Source organism: Dermochelys coriacea, chromosome 4 (genome assembly GCF_009764565.3).
Source record: "Dermochelys coriacea isolate rDerCor1 chromosome 4, rDerCor1.pri.v4, whole genome shotgun sequence".
NCBI lineage: Eukaryota > Metazoa > Chordata > Testudines > Dermochelyidae > Dermochelys > Dermochelys coriacea.
Window position 1 is genome coordinate 122255021 of NC_050071.1, and position 20873 is coordinate 122275893.

Below are 20873 nucleotides of genomic sequence, written 5' to 3' on the forward strand. Positions count from 1 at the left end.
CACACACTTTCTGGAACGGAGGGGATCATAGATTCCAGCATAATCATCCGGAACTTCAGTTTTAGAATAAAGACACTGAGTTGCCAAAAGTCCAGGAGGGGTCTCCCCCGCCGCCTTTTTGGGGAATTAGGAAATACCAGGAGTAAAATCCTCTTCCATGGTAATGAGGCAGGATGCACTCTATTGCCCCTTGGAGTAAGAGGGTTTCTGTTTCCCATTGAAGAATTACCTTGTGAGAGTGGTCCCTGAAGGGAGACTGGAAAGGGGGTTTGTGAGGAGGGAATGGAGTATCCCTGACAGATAATCTCTAGAACCCAGCTGTCCATAGTAATCTTGTGTGTGTGAAGAGTGTAAAATGAGGTGGTACACAGGTCTTGACCAATATGTCAAAAGTAGCTCTTGGCCAATGGCTGAGAATGAGTAGAGGCTGAGGAAATACAGAGGGCTGAGAAGTGAGACCTCTGAATCTTTTGCCGTTTGTGCAGTGGCTTGGTTGTGCACTGGTAATAAGCTGCATGAGGAGGGGGTGGCCTGGGTTTATAGGGTTGCCTCTGGTGTTTCCTCCTGGGGCCAGAGTATAAATCCCCAGGGAACCCAGAGTCAATCTTGTCTTTTAGTGAGTGCAGGGACTCGTCCGATTGCTCATTAAAAGAGATTTGATTCGACAAAAGGGAGGTCCCGGATAGTATTTTGGACCTCCCTAGGAAACCCTGATGCTTGCAGCCAGGAGTTCCTCCTTGTGACTAGATCAGCGGTCAAACATCTGGAAGCTGTGTCTGCAGCATCCACTGACGTCTGGAGTGCCAACTTTGCCACTAGCTTCCCCTCATCTAAAAGGACTGAAATTGCACCGTCCTCTGTGGAAAGCTTGTCTGTGAAGTCCACAAGCCTGAAATAGATATTAAAATCGTACTTTGCTAACAGTGCTTCGTAGTTAGTGACACAAAATTGCAAGCCGGTGGAGGAGACGATTTCCCTCCTAGGAGGTCAAGTCTTTTAGAGCCTTTATTTGCCAGGGTGGCCCTTTGATAGCATGATCTAGCCCTTTCAGGAGCCACCTGCACTACTAGCAAGTTGGGGGAAGGATGAAAATAAGAATTCAGCCCCTTTTACAGGAACAACATATCATCACCTGTCCCTTTCCAGTGTAGGGGCACAAGATGCTAGAGTGTGCCATACTGCTCTAGCCAGTCCTAGTAATGACCTCACTGATGGGTAGAGAAACTTTACTCGGTCCCTGGGGCTTCAAGGTGCCCAGGAGCCAGCGTTAAGGGTCCTAGATCTCCTCTAATGGAATCTGTAGGTCACTGGCCACTCTTATTAACAGCTCCTGGTACTGGTGATTGTCATTTAGCAAAGAAGGTGAAGGAGGAGTGACCACTTCATCCAAGGAAGATTAAGAGGCACCCATTGGAACTGTCGGTACCTGAAGATCCGGTTCCACCTCTTCCTTCTTGTACACTGATAGAACCGGCTGACAAGAGGGAGCAGTACAACTCCTGAGGGGCCCCAGACGCCTGCCATAAGGATCCTAGGGATCCCAGTAAGGCCAGAAATAAGTATTGATTGGTTGTGGGGAACCCCAAGGAAATTGGTACCAGCGGCGTACCTGGCAGAATGGTGAGAGTAACCCCTTGACTGTCTATCAGGGCTGAACGGCCACTGCAGAGATACCAGTGTAGCCTTTTCCTCTGATTCTTCTGAACCTAAGAACTGCTGCACTAGTAGCGGCAGTGCCTTAGATACTGGGGCACTCCTGCTGGATGGTTGGAGGTGAGACAGCTCCTGGGACAGTGATGTAGGCTCCTCTTCCAGAGTAAGGACATCCCTCGGGAGGGCCAAGCAGGAAAGAAATGGAGGCTGTGGGTAAGGGAGGTGTTATATAAGTTTCTGTATGCCCTGGTGTCTGTGGGGTTCACATGAGTCTGATGGATCCAGTGCATCTGCAGCAACTGGACAGTCTTTAGATGGATTAGGCGGCACTGACGCTGGATCTGGCATTCGTAGTCAGAACCATCGAGCGTCTATCCTTATGCTTTGGTACTGAGGTGACCAACAGATCTTTCTTTTTACGTGTCTTGCCCTCGGATCTGGGGCTCTTCATCTGAGGCAGTTCCTTAGGTTCCTCTCACCTGACATCTCACCTGACCTGGACTGGCTCAGGGAGGAAGCATGTTTCTTATGGATGGTCCTCATCAGGAATTTGTTCATGTGTCCATGAGAGTGCCCTCTGCTCTCATGGGGAGCCCTGGAAGAAGAGTCCTTGGGCTTAGTTGTGATGGCTCCTCTCCAAGGCACGTTATCTTAATATATTGATGCAGATGAGGCCCATGTACAGCGGAGGGTCTCCCTGGCCCGGATCAGAGAGGGACCTCATAGCCTTCTCCATCAGGTGCTTCCATAGGTGAAGCTCTTGGGCTTCTCAAGTTCTGGGTGTGAAGGAGCAACAGACACTGCACTTTGCAGAGATATGCGCCTTACCCAGACAGTAATGCAGCATTGATGCTTGTCACAGTTGGAGAAGGATTGAGGGCAGAAGATGCAATTCTTGAATTCCAGGATTCTGAGCTGGGGGCGGAGATTTCCCCAACTGCGGGGGAAAAAATACTCTATGCTATAGTATAAATTACTCTTTAACTATTAACTACTAATCTAAGAAAATAACTAATTCCACATGGTTTCTATATAGGTTATGCAACGAAGTGCAAGAGGACACAATTCCAACTCAGGCCATGTGATCATGAGAAGAAACTGAAGAGGTGTTGAGCTGCACCACTTTTTGTACCCTTGGTTGGGGGCACGAGGCGAGCTACTGCACATGTGGGACAACGGACACTGCTTTGAAGAACAGCCAGACTCAGGTTCGTGCATACCCACATGTGTAGTACAGATAGGAACCACGGGTGCGCGCCAACCGACACTGCTTTGAAGAACTTCTGGACTCAAATGCAAGGCACACACGTGAACCCACGTACTCACAGGGACCATCACTTGAAGAAAAAATTAATACCTAGGGTATTTTCCAAAAGTAACAAATTGACTTAGGAGCCCACCATTCAGATTTATACAGGAACTCTAAGGAACCTAAAGGTGCAGATAGATGCCTAGTGGGATTTCCAAAAGCACCTAGGCAAGATTAAGTGCCTAACACTCATTGATTTCCATTTTATTTCAATGGGTATTATATCTGCATCTTTCAGTGCCTAAATGCATTTTAAAAAATCTTGCCCTTAGCCTCATAAATCACAGAGGTGACCTGGACTATTTTATTCTAGAGCAGTACAGAGTGAGAAAATCTATTCCTTACTGTCAAGGTTCAGATTGACTTTTTAAAAAATAATGCTATAATATTTAAAGATGCCAAAAAGTTAATTAAATAATACAATCTTTAAAAACTGTTTCATTCCAAGCTGAGGAATGGTTTCCATCAATAAAGAAGACTGGATAGGAAAACCTTTGGGAATGTAACAGTTAATGAATGTGCTAATTTTATGTAATCAATACAGAATCTTAGAAACTTGAGCTTGTAAGCTCTTCGAAAATGGGCATGTTTCCTTTAGAACATGCAGGTCTACAGCTTTGTTGCAATAAACTTCTTCTTACCAATCTTACTAACACTGCAGAACAAACTACCTTTCTTTCAAAACTACAGCACTGGCAGGACTATATTCTACAATCTTTAGACTAAGACTTTGTCTCCAAAAAAAGTGGTAGCAATTTAATTAAGTCAGTAAGGAATCAATTTAAACTAAATTGTTATGGAGCACTCAACCAAAAATATGAGCATCTAAACAAGGAGGTTGTGCCTATTTAAGTAAATTGGCTTCTAAAACAATTTACCTAAATTGCTGGAATTTACTTGTTTAGATGCAGCTTTAGTAATTCTCCTGTGAACAGTCTCCATTGAAGTCAATGGGGACTACTCACGTGCGTAAGCAAGGGTTGCAGAGTCTGACCCTTAAGGATTACACAAATATGTACCCTGTGCACTGTTCTGTTTTGCCACTTGACAGGTATGATTTTTTCCCCTGCAAGAGTATGCACGTGTGGCAATCAATATGCTTTGATCTAGTTGTAGGAAGACAAGTCTAAAAAGCTGTTCAATAACTGGAATTACATACACCCACTTTGACTGTCTTTATTCTATGAAGTCAGCCTACTTTATAATTTAAATCCATGTGTCATTACTGAGCACGAATACCAACAAACTTCAAATACTGGTGGCTGAAAGATGCGAATATAGAGACCAGGATTATTTTTACTGTATTAAACACTGTGTATTAAAAATTAACTCCAAACAAAATTATACCATTACAAGCCAATGCTGTCTTACTACTTCATTGTACTGAAATACTATTTAAGCTCCTTCCTATCTCTCTCCACATTTCCTTTCAGAATCACTCCTGAGAATGCTGCTTCATTCATCTTAAATTAGAATAAAGGTCAATATGGTAAGAAATAGCTCAAAAAAATTATTGGGCCAGCTCCTCAGCTGTTGTCAATTTACATACCTCACTGAAGTCAGTTTACAGCAGCTGAGGCTCTCGCCCATTAATTTGAATTCAAGGTCTCAGAGAGCCTGCGATATATCTGTGCATCAGCAGGTCATTTGTTTTAAGCAATTCTAAAAGGTCAGTGTATTAGTTCAGTGTTGGCATTAAGAATGTCTTCTCTGTAAGCATCAGAAACTGAGCTACATCAGCCTCACTGCTGGTTTAGAACAAACAAAAAAATAAAGGCCTCAATTATGCCTCTCAGATGTTTGTGTCTCAGAAGAAAGAATTTATGTTATTTTAATGCATTTATTTACATTTATTCCCAGTTGCACCTATCTAATCTCTGGCTAAATCCATACATTGAAAAGCACACATTTAAATTTATCTTAAAACAGATTTCCTAAACAAGAAAGGTGGGATTCTCAAAATCAATCACAATGGGAACATATAAGGCACACCCTGAACCCTTCTGAAAGCTCCACCTCAAAGCAGTTTCCTTCTTAACATGCCCTTCATTACAACTTCTCTTAACTGGACCCTAAAGAACTAACTTATGTCACTAGATTCTATTGGGAAATCATTTGGGAAATATCCAATACAACAGATTTCCCCTCACAATTGAGGAGAGATGAACAATTCCTGACTTCTATGGCATCTACCAGAGATAACTGAAAACTAACAGTAAATTCCTCTTCCCTAAAAAAGAATTAAAGTCAATTTAAGTCAGAACTGCTAAACAAACCCTGCTTGTTCAGAATCTTCAGCATCAGCCATATTGAGGACTGTCAAAGGGATCAGAAGTAGAGAGTTTACAGATCTTAATCCCACTGGACAAGGAGAGGTCATTTGCCTCTCCAACCTTTAGCAGAAAACACAACGGGCCTGAGTCTCCTCTCATCTACGCCAGTTTTGCTCTGGTGCAAATCCACGGACGTCATGGGAGCTACTGCTGATCTACAGCAGTGCAAGTGAGATAAAAATCAGGCCTTGTGATTTTACTGCAGTAAAGCCGGGATGCTAGAAAATGTAGGTTGTTTTAAAAGATATAATCTGAGATAGACTGCTGAATAGATGGATTATCTACCCTTACTACTGCTATCACCACACCAGCCCTTACAACAGATGTGGGAGGGGAGCGATAACAGACAAGAGGAGGGTTTTCAGAGCCATTCTGCTGATTTGGTGGCAATACACCGCAACAAATACTAACATTGCTCCAGTGTTAGACTCTAGCCTGTACTCTCTTGTATTTTCTGCTTCTGGGGTTCTAGCCATCACCCCTATGATACTGCAGGGTGCCAAACATGTTACCCAGTGCCCTCTTACCACTCCTATGGTGTTTGATTGGAATCCTGCTCTGCTCCTGTGAAGGTGTGGGCCAGGGGCTTCCTGGGTGCTGGTCTCCCTCCATCCCCAAAACCTACTGAGCTTACCCTCACATTTGCCCTTCTTCGTAACTCAGTTACAGGCTTCCTCCTTTGCTATGAGAAGAAATAATGATGAACTGACTTTCTGTGCAAAGCTGTTTAATCCCAGCAGTTTTCTAATAAAAAAAAACAAAAACAAAAAACTGCCTTCAGTCTGCTCCTGTCACTCAGCTTTGCATACGGTTGGAATGTGCAGATCCATCACCTCTATTTTGCCAGTCATTATCATCCTATTAAAATGCTGCTAATTGAATTGTTTTTAAAATTACCAATCCCTAATAATTCCAAGATACTGCACAAAGAGCTCCTTTTCTCAGATGCACGTTTTAACACAGCGCAGCAATTGAGATGATCAGTTGTCTGGTCCCCTTATCACTTTCCTACTGCAGGTTTAAAGCAGATCTTGTTTATTGTTCTTTTGGAACTCACTGTGAGATCTTTGAAGTGGTTGGGCTTCTCGAGACTTTAGGCACAGGCCTGTGCCTGGTGTGAAGCAGGCTGAGCAACTTTAATGTTAAACAAACAGCAGCCCCAGTGGAGGACAATGTATGAGTTATTGATAATGGCAGCCAGAACATACACTATCCATCCAAAGCAAACTATACATTGTCTAAAAAAAGCAATTTAGTGCAGTGCCTGCTATTTAGACCAGCCTGATGAGTTTAAACAAAGACTCTGTTCTTTAATGTGAAAAAAAGATAAAAGAATGCTTTAATGTATAGGATGTGTCCAGATGTGTTTTTCCTTTTCTTGGACTCTTCTTGCTTTTTATTCCACCTCTGGTGCTTTGCTATACCCTGGGCGCAAAACAGCACACATCTAAGACATTCTGTTTCTTACAATCAAATCAATATTGCCTGCGGATAATCAAACAAGAAGCGCATTGAAGCATTTGAAGAACAAACACCAATTCCAATAAATACCATACGGATCTTTTAAAAAATTTACCCTTGTTTAGTCTTTAATCAGGAACTTGCAACTAGTTCACAGTTTTCCTTTCTTTTTTTGCTTAAAGATTAATGGCTTTTTCTCTCCTTTTATTGGCAAATATTATATTTTGACCTTGTAGTTAACCCATTTACACATAAAATCTTTTTCAAGGACTAAGGCTGGTAATCACTGAATTTTTATTTCACAAGTATTGAATGACCTCTTAATCCTAAAATTAATCTACAATAATTAATCATTTACGTCAAATCCCAAATTCATTATTGAGTCCTTACACAGACAAAACTTCCATTGATGCAATGAATTTTGGCTGACAATGGACTGTCAGGAACTGGCCCTTAGAAATTAATTGTTCAGTACATTCATTAATGGTAAGATTGGTTTGTTGATATTATGGATCACAGAGCAAAAGGGGAGATTTCATGGTTTAGGGTTCACTCACATCCTGATTCTAACACCTGTGTGACTTAATCAACTTTGAAGGAGATATTTCTGATTTACACCAGAGAGAGTGATAGCAGGATCAGATCCCTAGACTCCATGGAAACACAGGTTCAAATTCTAGCAAGATAAACTCAGACTTATGATATGTTCAGGATAGGTAATTTAGTAACATGCACTTTACTCTGTGGGGTTCTTTTATATAGGTTCTTTTATATATATTCTTAAAAGCCAAGGGCCTGGCTGCTCAATGTGGATATTCAAGCTCCCCTGGAACTTTTTGTGAGTAGTGGGTTGCAATAGTATCATGGTCAAAAAGTCTTCTCCCCACACATTTGTGAAGGGTGCTGTTTGGCTGTTGGCTGCCACCCTCACCACCCAGGAATGGCTGCGTTTCTCTGATATTGTCCATAGAGATATATTTAGCTTGTGCAGTGCTTTGGGATATAGATAAATTAGATAGATTAGATATAAATGCAAATTATTCCTATTGTCTTTATCTTAAGGAAGAGAGAAAAATCTTCCATTTCCCTGCCTGTTGCTCATCTATTGGCCACCCCTTTCACATCTAACGGCATCTATCATGACCAACATATATCTGGTTAGGGGAGGCTAGATGGGATTCTATTAGCAGCCTGTCAATATCACACTAAATTGACTGGAAAGACACTCAAGCAACACAAGTAGAACTGAGCATGCTGCTCTTCAATGCTCCCAGCTCTTGCTGATCTAAGAAGTAATAAAATCAAACCCAAAAAATTGTCCAGCAACATTGGATCTCTTGCAGTACCACCAGGTAGCCAGCAGCTCTCCAGGAACTTCAAAAATAATCCATTCAGGGCTAGTTGAGTGATTATTAGATCTATCAGGTGAATAGAATATACCACATTCCCTTATGAGGGGATGGCAGTTGGTCCATATAATGTCATTTTGTTCAGAAGCTCAATCCCTAGCAGTGGGGAGCTCAACAGCATGCACATACAGAATGTCCCTGATTAGCATGCATTAGAAATAAAGCACTGTCCTTAATTAACAACAAAACTATAATAATTCAGAAGTTGCCAGAGTGATTTCAGATTCAAACTTAATAAACCTCCATATTTGCCTGGATGGCAATTTGCAGCTTCAACTTACATTTAATGAAAATTGGATGTGATACTTAAAAATGAGATTCAATAATCTAACCCCAATGACTGATTCAGAGCCTAGCCATCACTTCCCAAACGTAATAGCAATTCTGTTTGCCTTACTCTCTGATATAATGCAGTTAAAATATACATTCACATTATTATTTTCAAGCACTTCTTTGTTTTTGTTTTGCAGGTGAGATTTGCATGCACACAATTCTATAAAACCGCCCCCTTTAAACCAGTAACACTTACAGCCTGTGAAATGAAGTCACCATGTTGATTAACATGTCTAATTAAACTGAGTTAGACTTGGGTTCACCCCACAAGACTTCCACATTTAGAACTTTTACAGGCTTCAGAAATTGTTCTCTATATAAAGAGATTGCAGATTCAGGCCTTTTATTTATGGGAAGCACTCCTGGAATTCTAAATATTTGATATATCAGAGCAAATTCTTTCACTCTCAAAATTTTCAATTTTGTCATCATGTATAAATGCCCTGAAAGTTTGTAAACTTTTCTTTTTCTCCGTTCATGACCCGTTCTGTCAATTTCATCAGAATATTTGTACTCAATTTGTACAAATAATCAAAGTACTAAATAACTTACTCTTTTTTTCAAAAATAATGAGAGGCACAGACCATCCCTAGAAAACGCCCATATCATTTTAATCGGTAGTCTTGCACTCGCAATATTCACTAATGTTATATTAATTAACTCATTTATTTAAGAGATCAGTAACTTGAAAATGAGTGATATCTTATCTCCCAGGGTCCAATCCCGCAAGGGGCTGAGTTCCTTCAAATTCCACTCAATTCAATGGATGCTAAGAGGACAACGTATTTTGCTCAGCACTTCACAGGATAGGGCTCTCAGTGAACAATGTAGACTGATAAGCACTGCTGCCCAAATAAATGATTGCTACAAAACAACCAACACCTGGTTAATGAACAAACCTCTACAGACCAGCTCTTCAGCTGGTGTAAACAGGTCTAGTGCCAATGAGGTCAAAAAAGCTATGTCCATTTACCCCTGTTGAGAATATGACTTCTCCTGAGTTCATTCACACCAATGAGCAACAGTAGAAATAACTAAGTCAGTTAATGAATGAACGGAACAAGGATTTCAAAAGCAAATGGTTTCCTACCTCCAGTCTGGTCCTGTCCACATCCTTAGGCAGTTTCACCCGAATTCGGTTTGTTACAATAAGCGTTTCATAAGGATAAATCTGTTATAAAAAGTAACAAAGATGTGAACTCTAGCAAAATGTGCTTCTGCTGTATGGCAACGTGTGTAACTTACAAATTTAAATGGTACATACTTGTATCCATATTTGACATACAATTTCACATGGACACAATAAGGAAAAAGGAACACATTTAACCTTGCTAGGAAGAGGTGAATCTGAGCATTCTCCCAGTGTTGGCATAGCACTTCTTACCTTGTATTCTGTAAGAAAATGGGAAATGGTTTGATAGTTTAGAATACATAGGGTTCTTTCATGATTGCATTAGTGCACAGTTAGCAGAGATGAATGTTTCACATGACTGCATTTCTCTCAATTCCTTGACTAGCTGCTGGATAACTGCATGTACAGTTATCTACAGGTAACCTTCTGACCCTGGTGGTCTGTATGGCCCTAACATTATCCATTGCTGAAACAACGATGCTGGTAATCTGCATCAAAGGCTGATGACAGAGGCGTCTGCATCCTGGTGCCATGGGGTTAAACAATGGGTGTCCTTAGCAAAAGCAACCTATTGAGGAAATTGGAAATTTTTCTTCTCAAGTGGCTTGTATGTGAGTTAACTCAGTCTCTTGTCTGAAAGCTCCTCCCTTCCTGCTCTTTACTGAAAATCATTAAAACATACAGATCACTAGACACATTATAATCTTGGAACATATGAAAATCATTATGTTAACAGAATGTTTCAAAGTGACAACACCCGATGTTTGGACCAATTGAAGTGGAAAGAATGACTGCAGTGAGAATAATGAGGGTTTCTTTTCTATTCTTTCTAGGATTACTGGTCCTAAATTAGCATGAGATTAGTCTAGTTAGGTCAACACTGCTGGATATACCACCACACGGCCATCAATCCCCATAGTACTTTGATGCTTGGAAGGACCACCAGGATAGCGGGGAGGCTTTTGTAGAACTGCTATAGACGAAAATATTTAAAATCAGAGATGAAGTTTTTCTTTAAGGCTGTCCTCCCTTATCTACTCAGATACTGAGAATAAATTAAGGATCAACACAAAGCCCTAGAGCAAAGCCTAAGGATGGGATTTTCAAAAGAGCTTAAGTGATTTAAGAGCAGAAGTTCCCACTTGAGCTCTTTGGAAAAGCCCACCCCAGGTCTCGCTCATCATGATCACAATCAGGTTGACTCATAATAAAGGAAGTTAATGCAGACAGATACTCCTTGTTGGATCCTGCTAAGGTTTAAGTTCCATTGTAATATAGCCATTAAGCATCATGCACACACTTTGTGATCGGTGATTAGACAAAAAGGTTGTTACAAGGAGGAGGGAGAAGAATTGTTCTTGTTAACTTTTGAGGATAGAACAAGCAGCAATGGACTAAAATTGCAGCAAGGGAGATCTAGCTTGGACATTAGGAAAAACTTCCTAACTGTCAGGGTGGTTAAGCACTGGAATAAATTGCCTAGGGAGGTTGTGGAATCTCCATCACTGGAGATTTTTAAGAGCAGGTTAGACAAATACCTATCAGGGGTGGGCAAACTACAGCCTAGGGGCCGCATTTGGCCCTTCAGACATTTTAATCTGCCCCTCAAGCTCCAACCAGGAAGTGGGGTCCGGGGCTTGCCCCACTCCAGCTGGGAAGCGGGGTCGGGGGCTTGCCCCCGCTCTGCACATGCCGGGATCCGCACAGCTCCTGGAAGCAGCAGCATGTCCCTCCTCCACCTCCTATGCATAGGGGCTGCCAGAGGGCTCCTCACATTGCCCAACAGCTCCCATTGGCCAGCAACTGCAGCCAATGGGAGCTGCAGGGGCGGCGCCTATGGACGGGGCAGTGCACAGAGCTGCTTGGCCATGCCTCCACATAGGAACTGGAGGAAGGACATGCTGCTGCTTCCAGGAGCTGCTTGAGGTAAGCGCTGCCTGGAGCCTGCACCCGACCCCTTCCTCTGATCCCCTCCCACCCTCCAAACCCCTTGGTCCCAGCCCAGAGCACCCTCCTGCACCCCCAACCCCTGATCCCCAACCCCACCCCAGAACCCGCACCCCCAGATGAAGCCTTCACCCCCTCCTGCACCCCAACCCCCAATTTCATATGCATTCATGTCCCATCATACAATGTCCATACCCAGATGTGGCCCTCGGGCCAAAAACTTTGCCCACCACTGGTCTAGATAATACTTAGTCCTGCCATGAATGCAAGGGACTTGACTAGATGACCTCTCAAGGTCCCTTCCAGTCCTATGATTCTGGACTGAATTTCCTCTCTGCCTTTGGAATGAGATTATCACTGGCTAACAAAAGAGCACAATGGAGGCCACTGCATAATGGTAGTACTATATACTTTACCTTCTCAATAAGGTAAAAAATAAAGAACAACAGTGGCTGATTCTCTGCGATAGACAAATTGCTGGGCTGTGCTACCATCTAGCCATCGTTAACAGAGCCAGGAGAGGATCTAACAGTAGTAACAGCATGTTAACAAACCTCTCCAAGGGGCAAAACACAAGAAAGATAGGAGTGACTGAGAATCATCACTCAAAGTACCTCTCATCCCCCAACTGGCATCTTGGTCTGTTTCATATTGGCCCATACTTGCAGTCTGGAAGAGAAAGAAACAAAGAATGTAGCAAGAAACTAAAAACAAACAAAACAGTAGGTAAAACACTGTAGATGAAAATAAGAAAGCCTACCTGCATAATCAAAGCACAAATCTTTTTAAGGAAGTATACAGGTTTGTTAGAACACAGTCTATCTTTTCAAAGCAGGCAACTGAAGCAGCTGCAAAATAACTCAGTGTACAAATGCAGAGAGCTAGTTGTGCAAATAGAAACATACGCATTGTCAAATCAATGGTTTCCAACTACGGATGTATGTTTTTCAACAAACTTCCAGAGGTCATAACACAAATCCAGAGCCTGAGCAGCCTTAGGAAATGCTGCAAAAATCTTCCTCTTTGAAAAACTCTTTTCACCATAAGAATGAGACTAACACTGACACTCCCATTCTTGCTCTATACCTCTACTAAAAATACTGAAACCAAAATCCCTCCCACAAAGAGGATTTCATCCCTTAAAAGAGAGGAGTGCTAGAGACTCCTTGAAATTAATGAGGGACTGCACTATTGCTATTTGTTTTATGTTGAAGGTGCTCAGATTCTAAGATGATCAGTGGCAGCATCAAACAGATGATTAGGTGTCTATGTGTCTGTGTGTTTGCAGGGTGGGAAGCCTGGCTGTTTAAAAATAGCCGGAGCCTCGCGAACCAGCTGAGCGGCAGCGAACCAGCGGAGCAGCGGGGACAGCAGAGCAGCTCACAGCAGGAGTTTGCCTGGGACTGGTAAGTATCCGAGTGTGTGTGTTTGCTTGCTGAGGAAGTATCCGAGCGTGTGTTTGCTGGGAGGGAGCCTGAGTGAGTGTCTGATTGGCTGCTAGCCTGCAGGGGGCGGGCATTAGGGTGTCTGTGTGTTTGCGTCAGGGAAGCCTGGCTGTTTAAAAATAGCCGGAGCCTCGCGAACCAGCTGAGCAGCGGGGACAGCAGAGCAGCTCACAGCAGGAGTTTGCCTGGGAGTTCGCCTGGAGTGAGCCCAGTGAGGCTTACATCTTGCCAACGTCTCTGAGGAAGCTCCGTAGTAGGTAGGTGATATGGAAGGGGGGAATTCAGCTGTTGTGACCTGCACTGGATGTGCCATGTTTGTCTTTCTTCCACAGGACAGAAGCGACTTTGTCTGTACAAAGTGCAAGCTGGTCTCCATATTGGAAGAGAAGATTGAAGGTCTGGAGCAACAGGTAACGACCCTGCGTTGTATACGAGAGACTGAGGATTTTCTGGACCAAACTCAGGATAGCCTTCTAGGGGCACAAAGCTCTAAAGATGTAGAGCAGGTTGCACAGAGGAGCCAAGAGGCCAGTGAAGAAGCTTGGCAACATGTGACCTCCAGAAGAGGTAAGCGGAATGTCCGGGTTCCAGTAACACAGACACAGGTAACTAACCGCTTTCATGTTCTCTCCACAGGTACCAATGCGGAGAGTGGACCAGATGATATGTCTGGGGGGAGAAAGCGGAAGGAGACTCCGCTGGTTGGGAGGCATGAGATGCGATGTCCTGAGGTTGGAGGTTCCACGACCACCACTCCCAAGAGGAGAAGGCGGGTGGTGGTGGTCGGGGACTCTCTCCTCCGGGGGACTGAGTCATCTATCTGCCGCCCTGACCGGGAAAACCGAGAAGTCTGCTGCTTGCCAGGGGCTAAGATTCGTGATGTGACGGAGAGACTGCCGAGACTCATCAAGCCCTCGGATCGCTACCCCTTCCTGCTTCTCCACGTGGGCACCAATGATACTGCCAAGAATGACCTTGAGCGGATCACTGCGGACTATGTGGCTCTGGGAAGAAGGATAAAGGAGTTGGAGGCGCAAGTGGTGTTCTCGTCCATCCTCCCCGTGGAAGGAAAAGGCCTGGGTAGGGACCGTCGAATCGTGGAGGTCAACGAATGGCTACGCAGGTGGTGTCGGAGAGAAGGCTTTGGATTCTTTGACCATGGGATGGTGTTCCATGAAGGAGGAGTGCTGGGCAGAGACGGGCTCCATCTTACGAAGAGAGGGAAGAACATCTTTGCCAGCAGGCTGGCTAACCTAGTGAGGAGGGCTTTAAACTAGGTTCACCGGGGGAAGGAGACCAAAGCCCTGAGGTAAGTGGGAAAGCGGGATACCGGGAGGAAGCACAGGCAGGAAGGTCTGTGAGGGGAGGGCTCCTGCCTCATACTGGGAATGAGAGGCGATCAACAGGTTATCTCAAGTGCTTATATACAAATGCACAAAGCCTTGGAAACAAGCAGGGAGAACTGGAGGTCCTGGTGATGTCAAGGAATTATGACGTGATTGGAATAACAGAGACTTGGTGGGATAACTCACATGACTGGAGTACAGTCATGGATGGTTATAAACTGTTCAGGAAGGACAGGCAGGGCAGAAAAGGTGGGGGAGTAGCACTGTATGTAAGGGAGCAGTATGACTGCTCAGAGCTCCGGTACGAAACTGTGGAAAAACCTGAGTGTCTCTGGATTAAGTTTAGAAGTGTGTGCAACAAGAGTGATGTCATGGTGGGAGTCTGCTATAGACCACCGGACCAGGGGGATGAGGTGGATGAGGCTTTCTTCCGGCAACTCACGGAAGCTACTAGATCGCATGCCCTGATTCTCATGGGTGACTTTAATTTTCCTGATATCTGCTGGGAGAGCAATACAGCGGTGCATAGACAATCCAGGAAGTTTTTGGAAAGCGTAGGGGACAATTTCCTGGTGCAAGTGCTAGGGGAGCCAACTAGGGGGAGCGCTTTTCTTGACCTGCTGCTCACAAACCGGGTAGAATTAGTGGGGGAAGCAAAAGTGGATGGGAATCTGGGAGGCAGTGACCATGAGTTGGTTGAGTTCAGGATCCTGACGCAGGGAAGAAAGGTAAGCAGCAGGATACGGACCCTGGACTTCAGGATAGCAGACTTTGACTCCCTCAGGGAACAGATGGCCAGGATCCCCTGGGGGACTAACATGAAAGGGAAGGGAGTCCAGGAGAGCTGGCTGTATTTCAAGGAATCCCTGTTGAGGTTGCAGGGACAAACCATCCCGATGAGTCGAAAGAATAGTAAATATGGCAGGCGACCAGCTTGGCTTAATGGTGAAATCCTAGCGGATCTTAAACATAAAAAAGAAGCTTACAAGAAGTGGAAGCTTGGACATATGACCAGGGAAGAGTATAAAAATATTGCTCGGGCATGTAGGAAAGATATCAGGAGGGCCAAATCGCACCTGGAGCTGCAGCTAGCAAGAGATGTCAAGAGTAACAAGAAGGGTTTCTTCAGGTATGTTGGCAACAAGAAGAAAGCCAAGGAAAGTGTGGGCCCCTTACTGAATGAGGGAGGCAAGCTAGTGACAGAGGATGTGGAAAAAGCTAATGTACTCAATGCTTTTTTTGCCTCTGTTTTCACTAACAAGGTCAGCTCCCAGACTGCTGTGCTGGGCAACACAAAATGGGGAAGAGATGGCCAGCCCTCTGTAGAGATAGAGGTGGTTAGGGACTATTTAGAAAAGCTGGACGTGCACAAGTCCATGGGGCCGGACGAATTGCATCCGAGAGTGCTGAAGGAATTGGCGGCTGTGATTGCAGAGCCCTTGGCCATTATCTTTGAAAACTCGTGGCGAACGGGGGAAGTCCCGGATGACTGGAAAAAGGCTAATGTAGTGCCCATCTTTAAAAAAGGGAAGAAGGAGGATCCTGGGAACTACAGGCCGGTCAGCCTCACCTCAGTCCCTGGAAAAATCATGGAGCAGGTCCTCAAAGAATCAATCCTGAAGCACTTAGAGGAGAGGAAAGTGATCAGGAACAGTCAGCATGGATTCACCAAGGGAAGGTCATGCCTGACTAATCTAATCGCCTTTTATGATGAGATTACTGGTTCTGTGGATGAAGGGAAAGCAGTGGATGTATTGTTTCTTGACTTTAGCAAAGCTTTTGACACGGTCTCCCACAGCATTCTTGTCAGCAAGTTAAGGAAGTATGGGCTGGATGAATGCACTATAAGGTGGGTAGAAAGCTGGCTAGATTGTCGGGCTCAACGGGTAGTGATCAATGGCTCCATGTCTAGTTGGCAGCCGGTGTCAAGTGGAGTGCCCCAGGGGTTGGTCCTGGGGCCCGTTTTGTTCAATATCTTCATAAATGATCTGGAGGATGGTGTGGATTGCACTCTCAGCAAATTTGCGGATGATACTAAACTGGGAGGAGTGGTAGATACGCTGGAGGGGAGGGATAGGATACAGAAGGACCTAGACAAATTGGAGGATTGGGCCAAAAGAAATCTAATGAGGTTCAATAAGGATAAATGCAGGGTCCTGCACTTAGGATGGAAGAATCCAATGCACCGCTACAGACTAGGGACCGAATGGCTCGGCAGCAGTTCTGCGGAAAAGGACCTAGGGGTGACAGTGGACGAGAAGCTGGATATGAGTCAGCAGTGTGCCCTTGTTGCCAAGAAGGCCAATGGCATTTTGGGTTGTATAAGTAGGGGCATAGCGAGCAGATCGAGGGATGTGATCGTTCCCCTCTATTCGACACTGGTGAGGCCTCATCTGGAGTACTGTGTCCAGTTTTGGGCCCCACACTACAGGAAGGATGTGGATAAATTGGAAAGAGTACAACGAAGGGCAACGAAAATGATTAGGGGTCTAGAGCACATGACTTATGAGGAGAGGCTGAGGGAGCTGGGATTGTTTAGTCTGCAGAAGAGAAGAATGAGGGGGGATTTGATAGCTGCTTTCAACTACCTGAAAGGGGGTTTCAAAGAGGATGGCTCTAGACTGTTCTCAATGGTAGCAGATGACAGAACGAGGAGTAATGGTCTCAAGTTGCAATGGGGGAGGTTTAGATTGGATATTAGGAAAAACTTTTTCACTAAGAGGGTGGTGAAACACTGGAATGCGTTACCTAGGGAGGTGGTAGAATCTCCTTCCTTAGAGGTTTTTAAGGTCAGGCTTGACAAAGCCCTAGCTGGGATGATTTAACTGGGACTTGGTCCTGCTTTGAGCAGGGGGTTGGACTAGATGACCTTCTGGGGTCCCTTCCAACCCTGATATTCTATGATTCTATGATTAGACAGACAGACACCTAAGGCCAGATTCTCGATCCCTCATATATCCCCCCCTGCTTCACTCCACAGATAACTGAGGCTGCTCTAACATGAGCTCCAATTCCCAGCATCCCCCAGGATCAAAGAGGTGAAAAAGTAACAAAGTCATCTATACCCTCCCTCCCAACAGGTGTGTTGAACCTGGTTTTTGAAGACCTGGCACTATGGGTGAAGACTGGAGGTTTCACAATAGACTAACAGAGTTAGGCACCGAAATCCCACTGAAATAAAAATTCCCAGACCAAATTCTGCCCTCAGCTGCAGTTGCCAATAAACTCAATAAGAGTTGTGCGCACATGACACAGAATTCTCTGTCTTCCTTCTGGTTGACAAATGCTATGATGAGTTGACTGACATTACAGGATACTGGAAAAACAGTGTTTTTAAGTCCTCATGTTCATTCTTGTCTGCTAGGGGATGAGTCACATGCACAGCCATGTTTACAGATCCTGCAAGGCCCCATTTTTTGGTTTTATTTTATTATTCAGCATTGGGAGATTTGATTAAAAATAACAAACCACAAAAGTTGGTACAAGCCTGCATTCCAATCAGAGAACAGCTATGCTGAAAAGAATGCCACAGTTTTGGCCTAAAGGACTTGACCGTGCACGACCTTTTCAACTCATGAAGTTTACATGTGTGTTTCAATTTTTGCATTGAATAGATGGGAGAAATACTGCCACCTGCTGGTCACAAATGTCTATTGCATGGTTTAATTCTGAATAGTAAACTGTTCTATTACTTTGTCCTCACCCATAACTATTCACATTTGGGGACAATGTATACCTTCAAATTAGCGGCACTGCTATGGGTACCCGCATGGCCCCACAGTATGCCAACATTTTTATGGCTGACTTAGAACAACGCTTCCTCAGCTCTCGTCCCCTAATGCCCCTACTCTACTTGCACTACATTGATGACATCTTCATCATCTGGACCATGAAAAAGAAGCCCTTGAGAAATTCCACCATGATTCAACAATTTCCATCCCACCATCAACCTCAGCCTGGACCAGTCCACACAAGAGAGCCACTTCCTGGACATTACGGTGCTAATAAGCGATGGTGACATAAACACCTATACCGGAAACCTACTGACCGCTATTGCTACCTACATGCCTCCAGCTTTCATCCAGACCACACCACTCGATCCATTGTCTACAGCCAAGCTCTACGATACAACTGCATTTGGTCCAACTCCTCAGACAGAGGCAAATACCTACAAGATCTCTATCAAGCATTCTTACAACTAAAATACCCACCTGCTGAAGTGAAGAAACAGATTGACAGAGCCAGAAGAGTACCCAGAAGTCACCTACTACAGAACAGGCGCAACAACGAAAATAACAGAACGCCACTAGCCATCACTTTCAGTCCCCAACTAAAACCTCTCCAACGCATCATCAAGGATCTACAACCTATCCTGAAGGACGACCCATCACTCTCACAGATCCTGGGAAACAGGCCAGTCCTTGCTTACAGACATTCCCCCAACCTGAAGCAAATACTCACCAGCAACCACACACCAGAATCACTAACCCAGGAACCTATCCTTGCAACAAAGGCCATTGCCAACTGTGTCCACATATCTATTCAGGGGACACCATCATAGGGCCTAATCACATCAGCCACACTATCAGAGGTTCATTCACCTGCAAATCTACCAATGTGATATATGCCATCATGTGCCAGCAATGCCCCTCTGCCATGTACATTGGTCAAACTGGACAGTCTCTACGTAAAAGAATAAATGGACACAAATCAGACGTCAAGAATTATAACATTCAAAAACCAGTCTGAGAACACTTCAATCTCTTTGGTCACTCGATTACAGACCTAAAATTGCAACTCTTCAACAAAAAAACTTCAAAAACAGACTCCAACGAGAGACTGCTGAATTGGAATTAATTTGCAAACTGGATACTATTAATTGAGGCTTGAATAGAGACTGGGAGTCATTACATAAAGTAACACTATTTCCCCATGTTTATTTCCCCCCACACACACACACTGTTCCTCAGACGTTCTTGTCAACTGCTGGAAATGGCCCACCTTGATTATCACTACAAAAGGTTCCCCCCCCCCCACTCTCCTCCTGGTAATAGCTCACCTTAAGTGATCACTCATTACCGTGTGTATGGCAACACCCATTGTTTCATGTTCTCTATGTATATAAATCTCCCCACTGTATTTTCCACTGAATGCATCCAATGAAGTGAGCTGTAGCTCATGAAAGCTTATACTCAAATAAATTTGTTAGTCTCTAAGGTGCCACAAGTACTCCTTTTCTTTTTGTTCTATTACAAATATACTTGTTGCACAATGCTACATAACTGTCTTTATCCCTCCACATTTTGGTAGCTTTGTATGCCCATCGGAGCACTTATGGATTAATCTATGCACAACTCAGCATGCAGGGGCTACAATTTTGTCTTGGGCTACTCCATACTTCCTCTCCTCCCTGTGAACTCATGAAAGGGATGGATACAACAATCCTTGGTAACTATTCACAACGTACTATGCAACTGCTAACTTAATTTATTAAGATTAGAAGAAATAATCTCCCTTGGTTGCTGATTGTTATCCAGCTGCCGCAACTATTATTATTAATTATTTGTATTACTGCAGTGCCTACAAGTCTCAGTCACAAACCAGGACCCCACTGTGTTAGGTGCTGTACAAATACAGAAGAAAAAGACAGCTCCTGCCCCAAGAAACTTACAGTCTAAGTAGCTATAAGAACTCCCCAGTTTTACTAATTCAAAGTAATTTCCTAATCTCCCTGTTGCCTCAGATTAGAATAATTCTTACCAACAAATCAGTCGGATATCAACGACTGGTTCCCTAACTAAAGTATTCTGTATAGGCAGACACTGGAAGTCAAATCCTACTGAGGAAAACAGAAAGGAGCAAGTCAAATGTAAAAGTATAATTAGGCAGCCCAAGAAAAAATTTGAGGAGCAACTAACTAAAGACACTAAAACTAATAGCAAAATATTTTCTAAACCCCTCAGAAGCCAGAAGCCTGCCAGACAATCAGTGAGTCCACAGGACAATCAAGGTGCACTCAAGACAAAGCTTTTGCAGAGAAGCTAAATGAATTCTTTGTAGCAGCCTTCTCTGTATAGGATGTGAAGGAGATTCCCACACCTGAGCCATTCTTTTTCAGTGACACATCTGAGGAATTGTCCCAAATTGAGGTGTCAATAGAGGTGGTTTTGGAACATACTGATAAATTAAATAGTAATAAGTCACCAGGACCAGATGGTATTTACCTTGGAGTTCTTAAGGAACTCAGATATGAAACTGCAAAACTACTAACCATGGTATGGAACCTATTGCTTAAATCAGCTTCTACACCAGATGACTGGAGGGTAGCTAATATACTGTTGATTTTAAAAAAGGCTCCAGAGGCGATCCAGGCAATTACAGGCCGGTAAACCTAACTTCAGTAGTAGGCAGACTGGATGAAGTTGTAGTAAAGAACAGAACTAACAGATACATAGATAAACATAAAATTTTGGGAAACAGTGAATACGGTTTTTGTAAAGAGAAA

The 20873-nt window shown here is 43.9% G+C and overlaps 1 protein-coding gene across 20 annotated transcripts in view; it reads right to left on the reverse strand.

Moving 5' to 3' along the window:
- ABLIM2 (actin binding LIM protein family member 2) overlaps window positions 1-20873 on the reverse strand; it is a 228334-nt gene that overhangs the window by 12824 nt on the left and 194637 nt on the right. For 16 of the 20 annotated variants that reach the window (XM_038400096.2, XM_038400093.2, XM_038400094.2 and 13 more), the window contains 3 exons: window positions 12192-12246; window positions 9826-9890; window positions 9589-9669 (listed from right to left, as the gene is read on the reverse strand). In XM_038400096.2, the coding sequence (XP_038256024.1) occupies window positions 9589-9669; window positions 9826-9890; window positions 12192-12246 (201 nt within the window). The remainder of the gene's footprint in view (window positions 1-9588; window positions 9670-9825; window positions 9891-12191; window positions 12247-20873) is intronic. The other 4 variants (XM_038400091.2, XM_038400080.2, XM_038400082.2 and 1 more) reach the window with 1 other exon arrangement.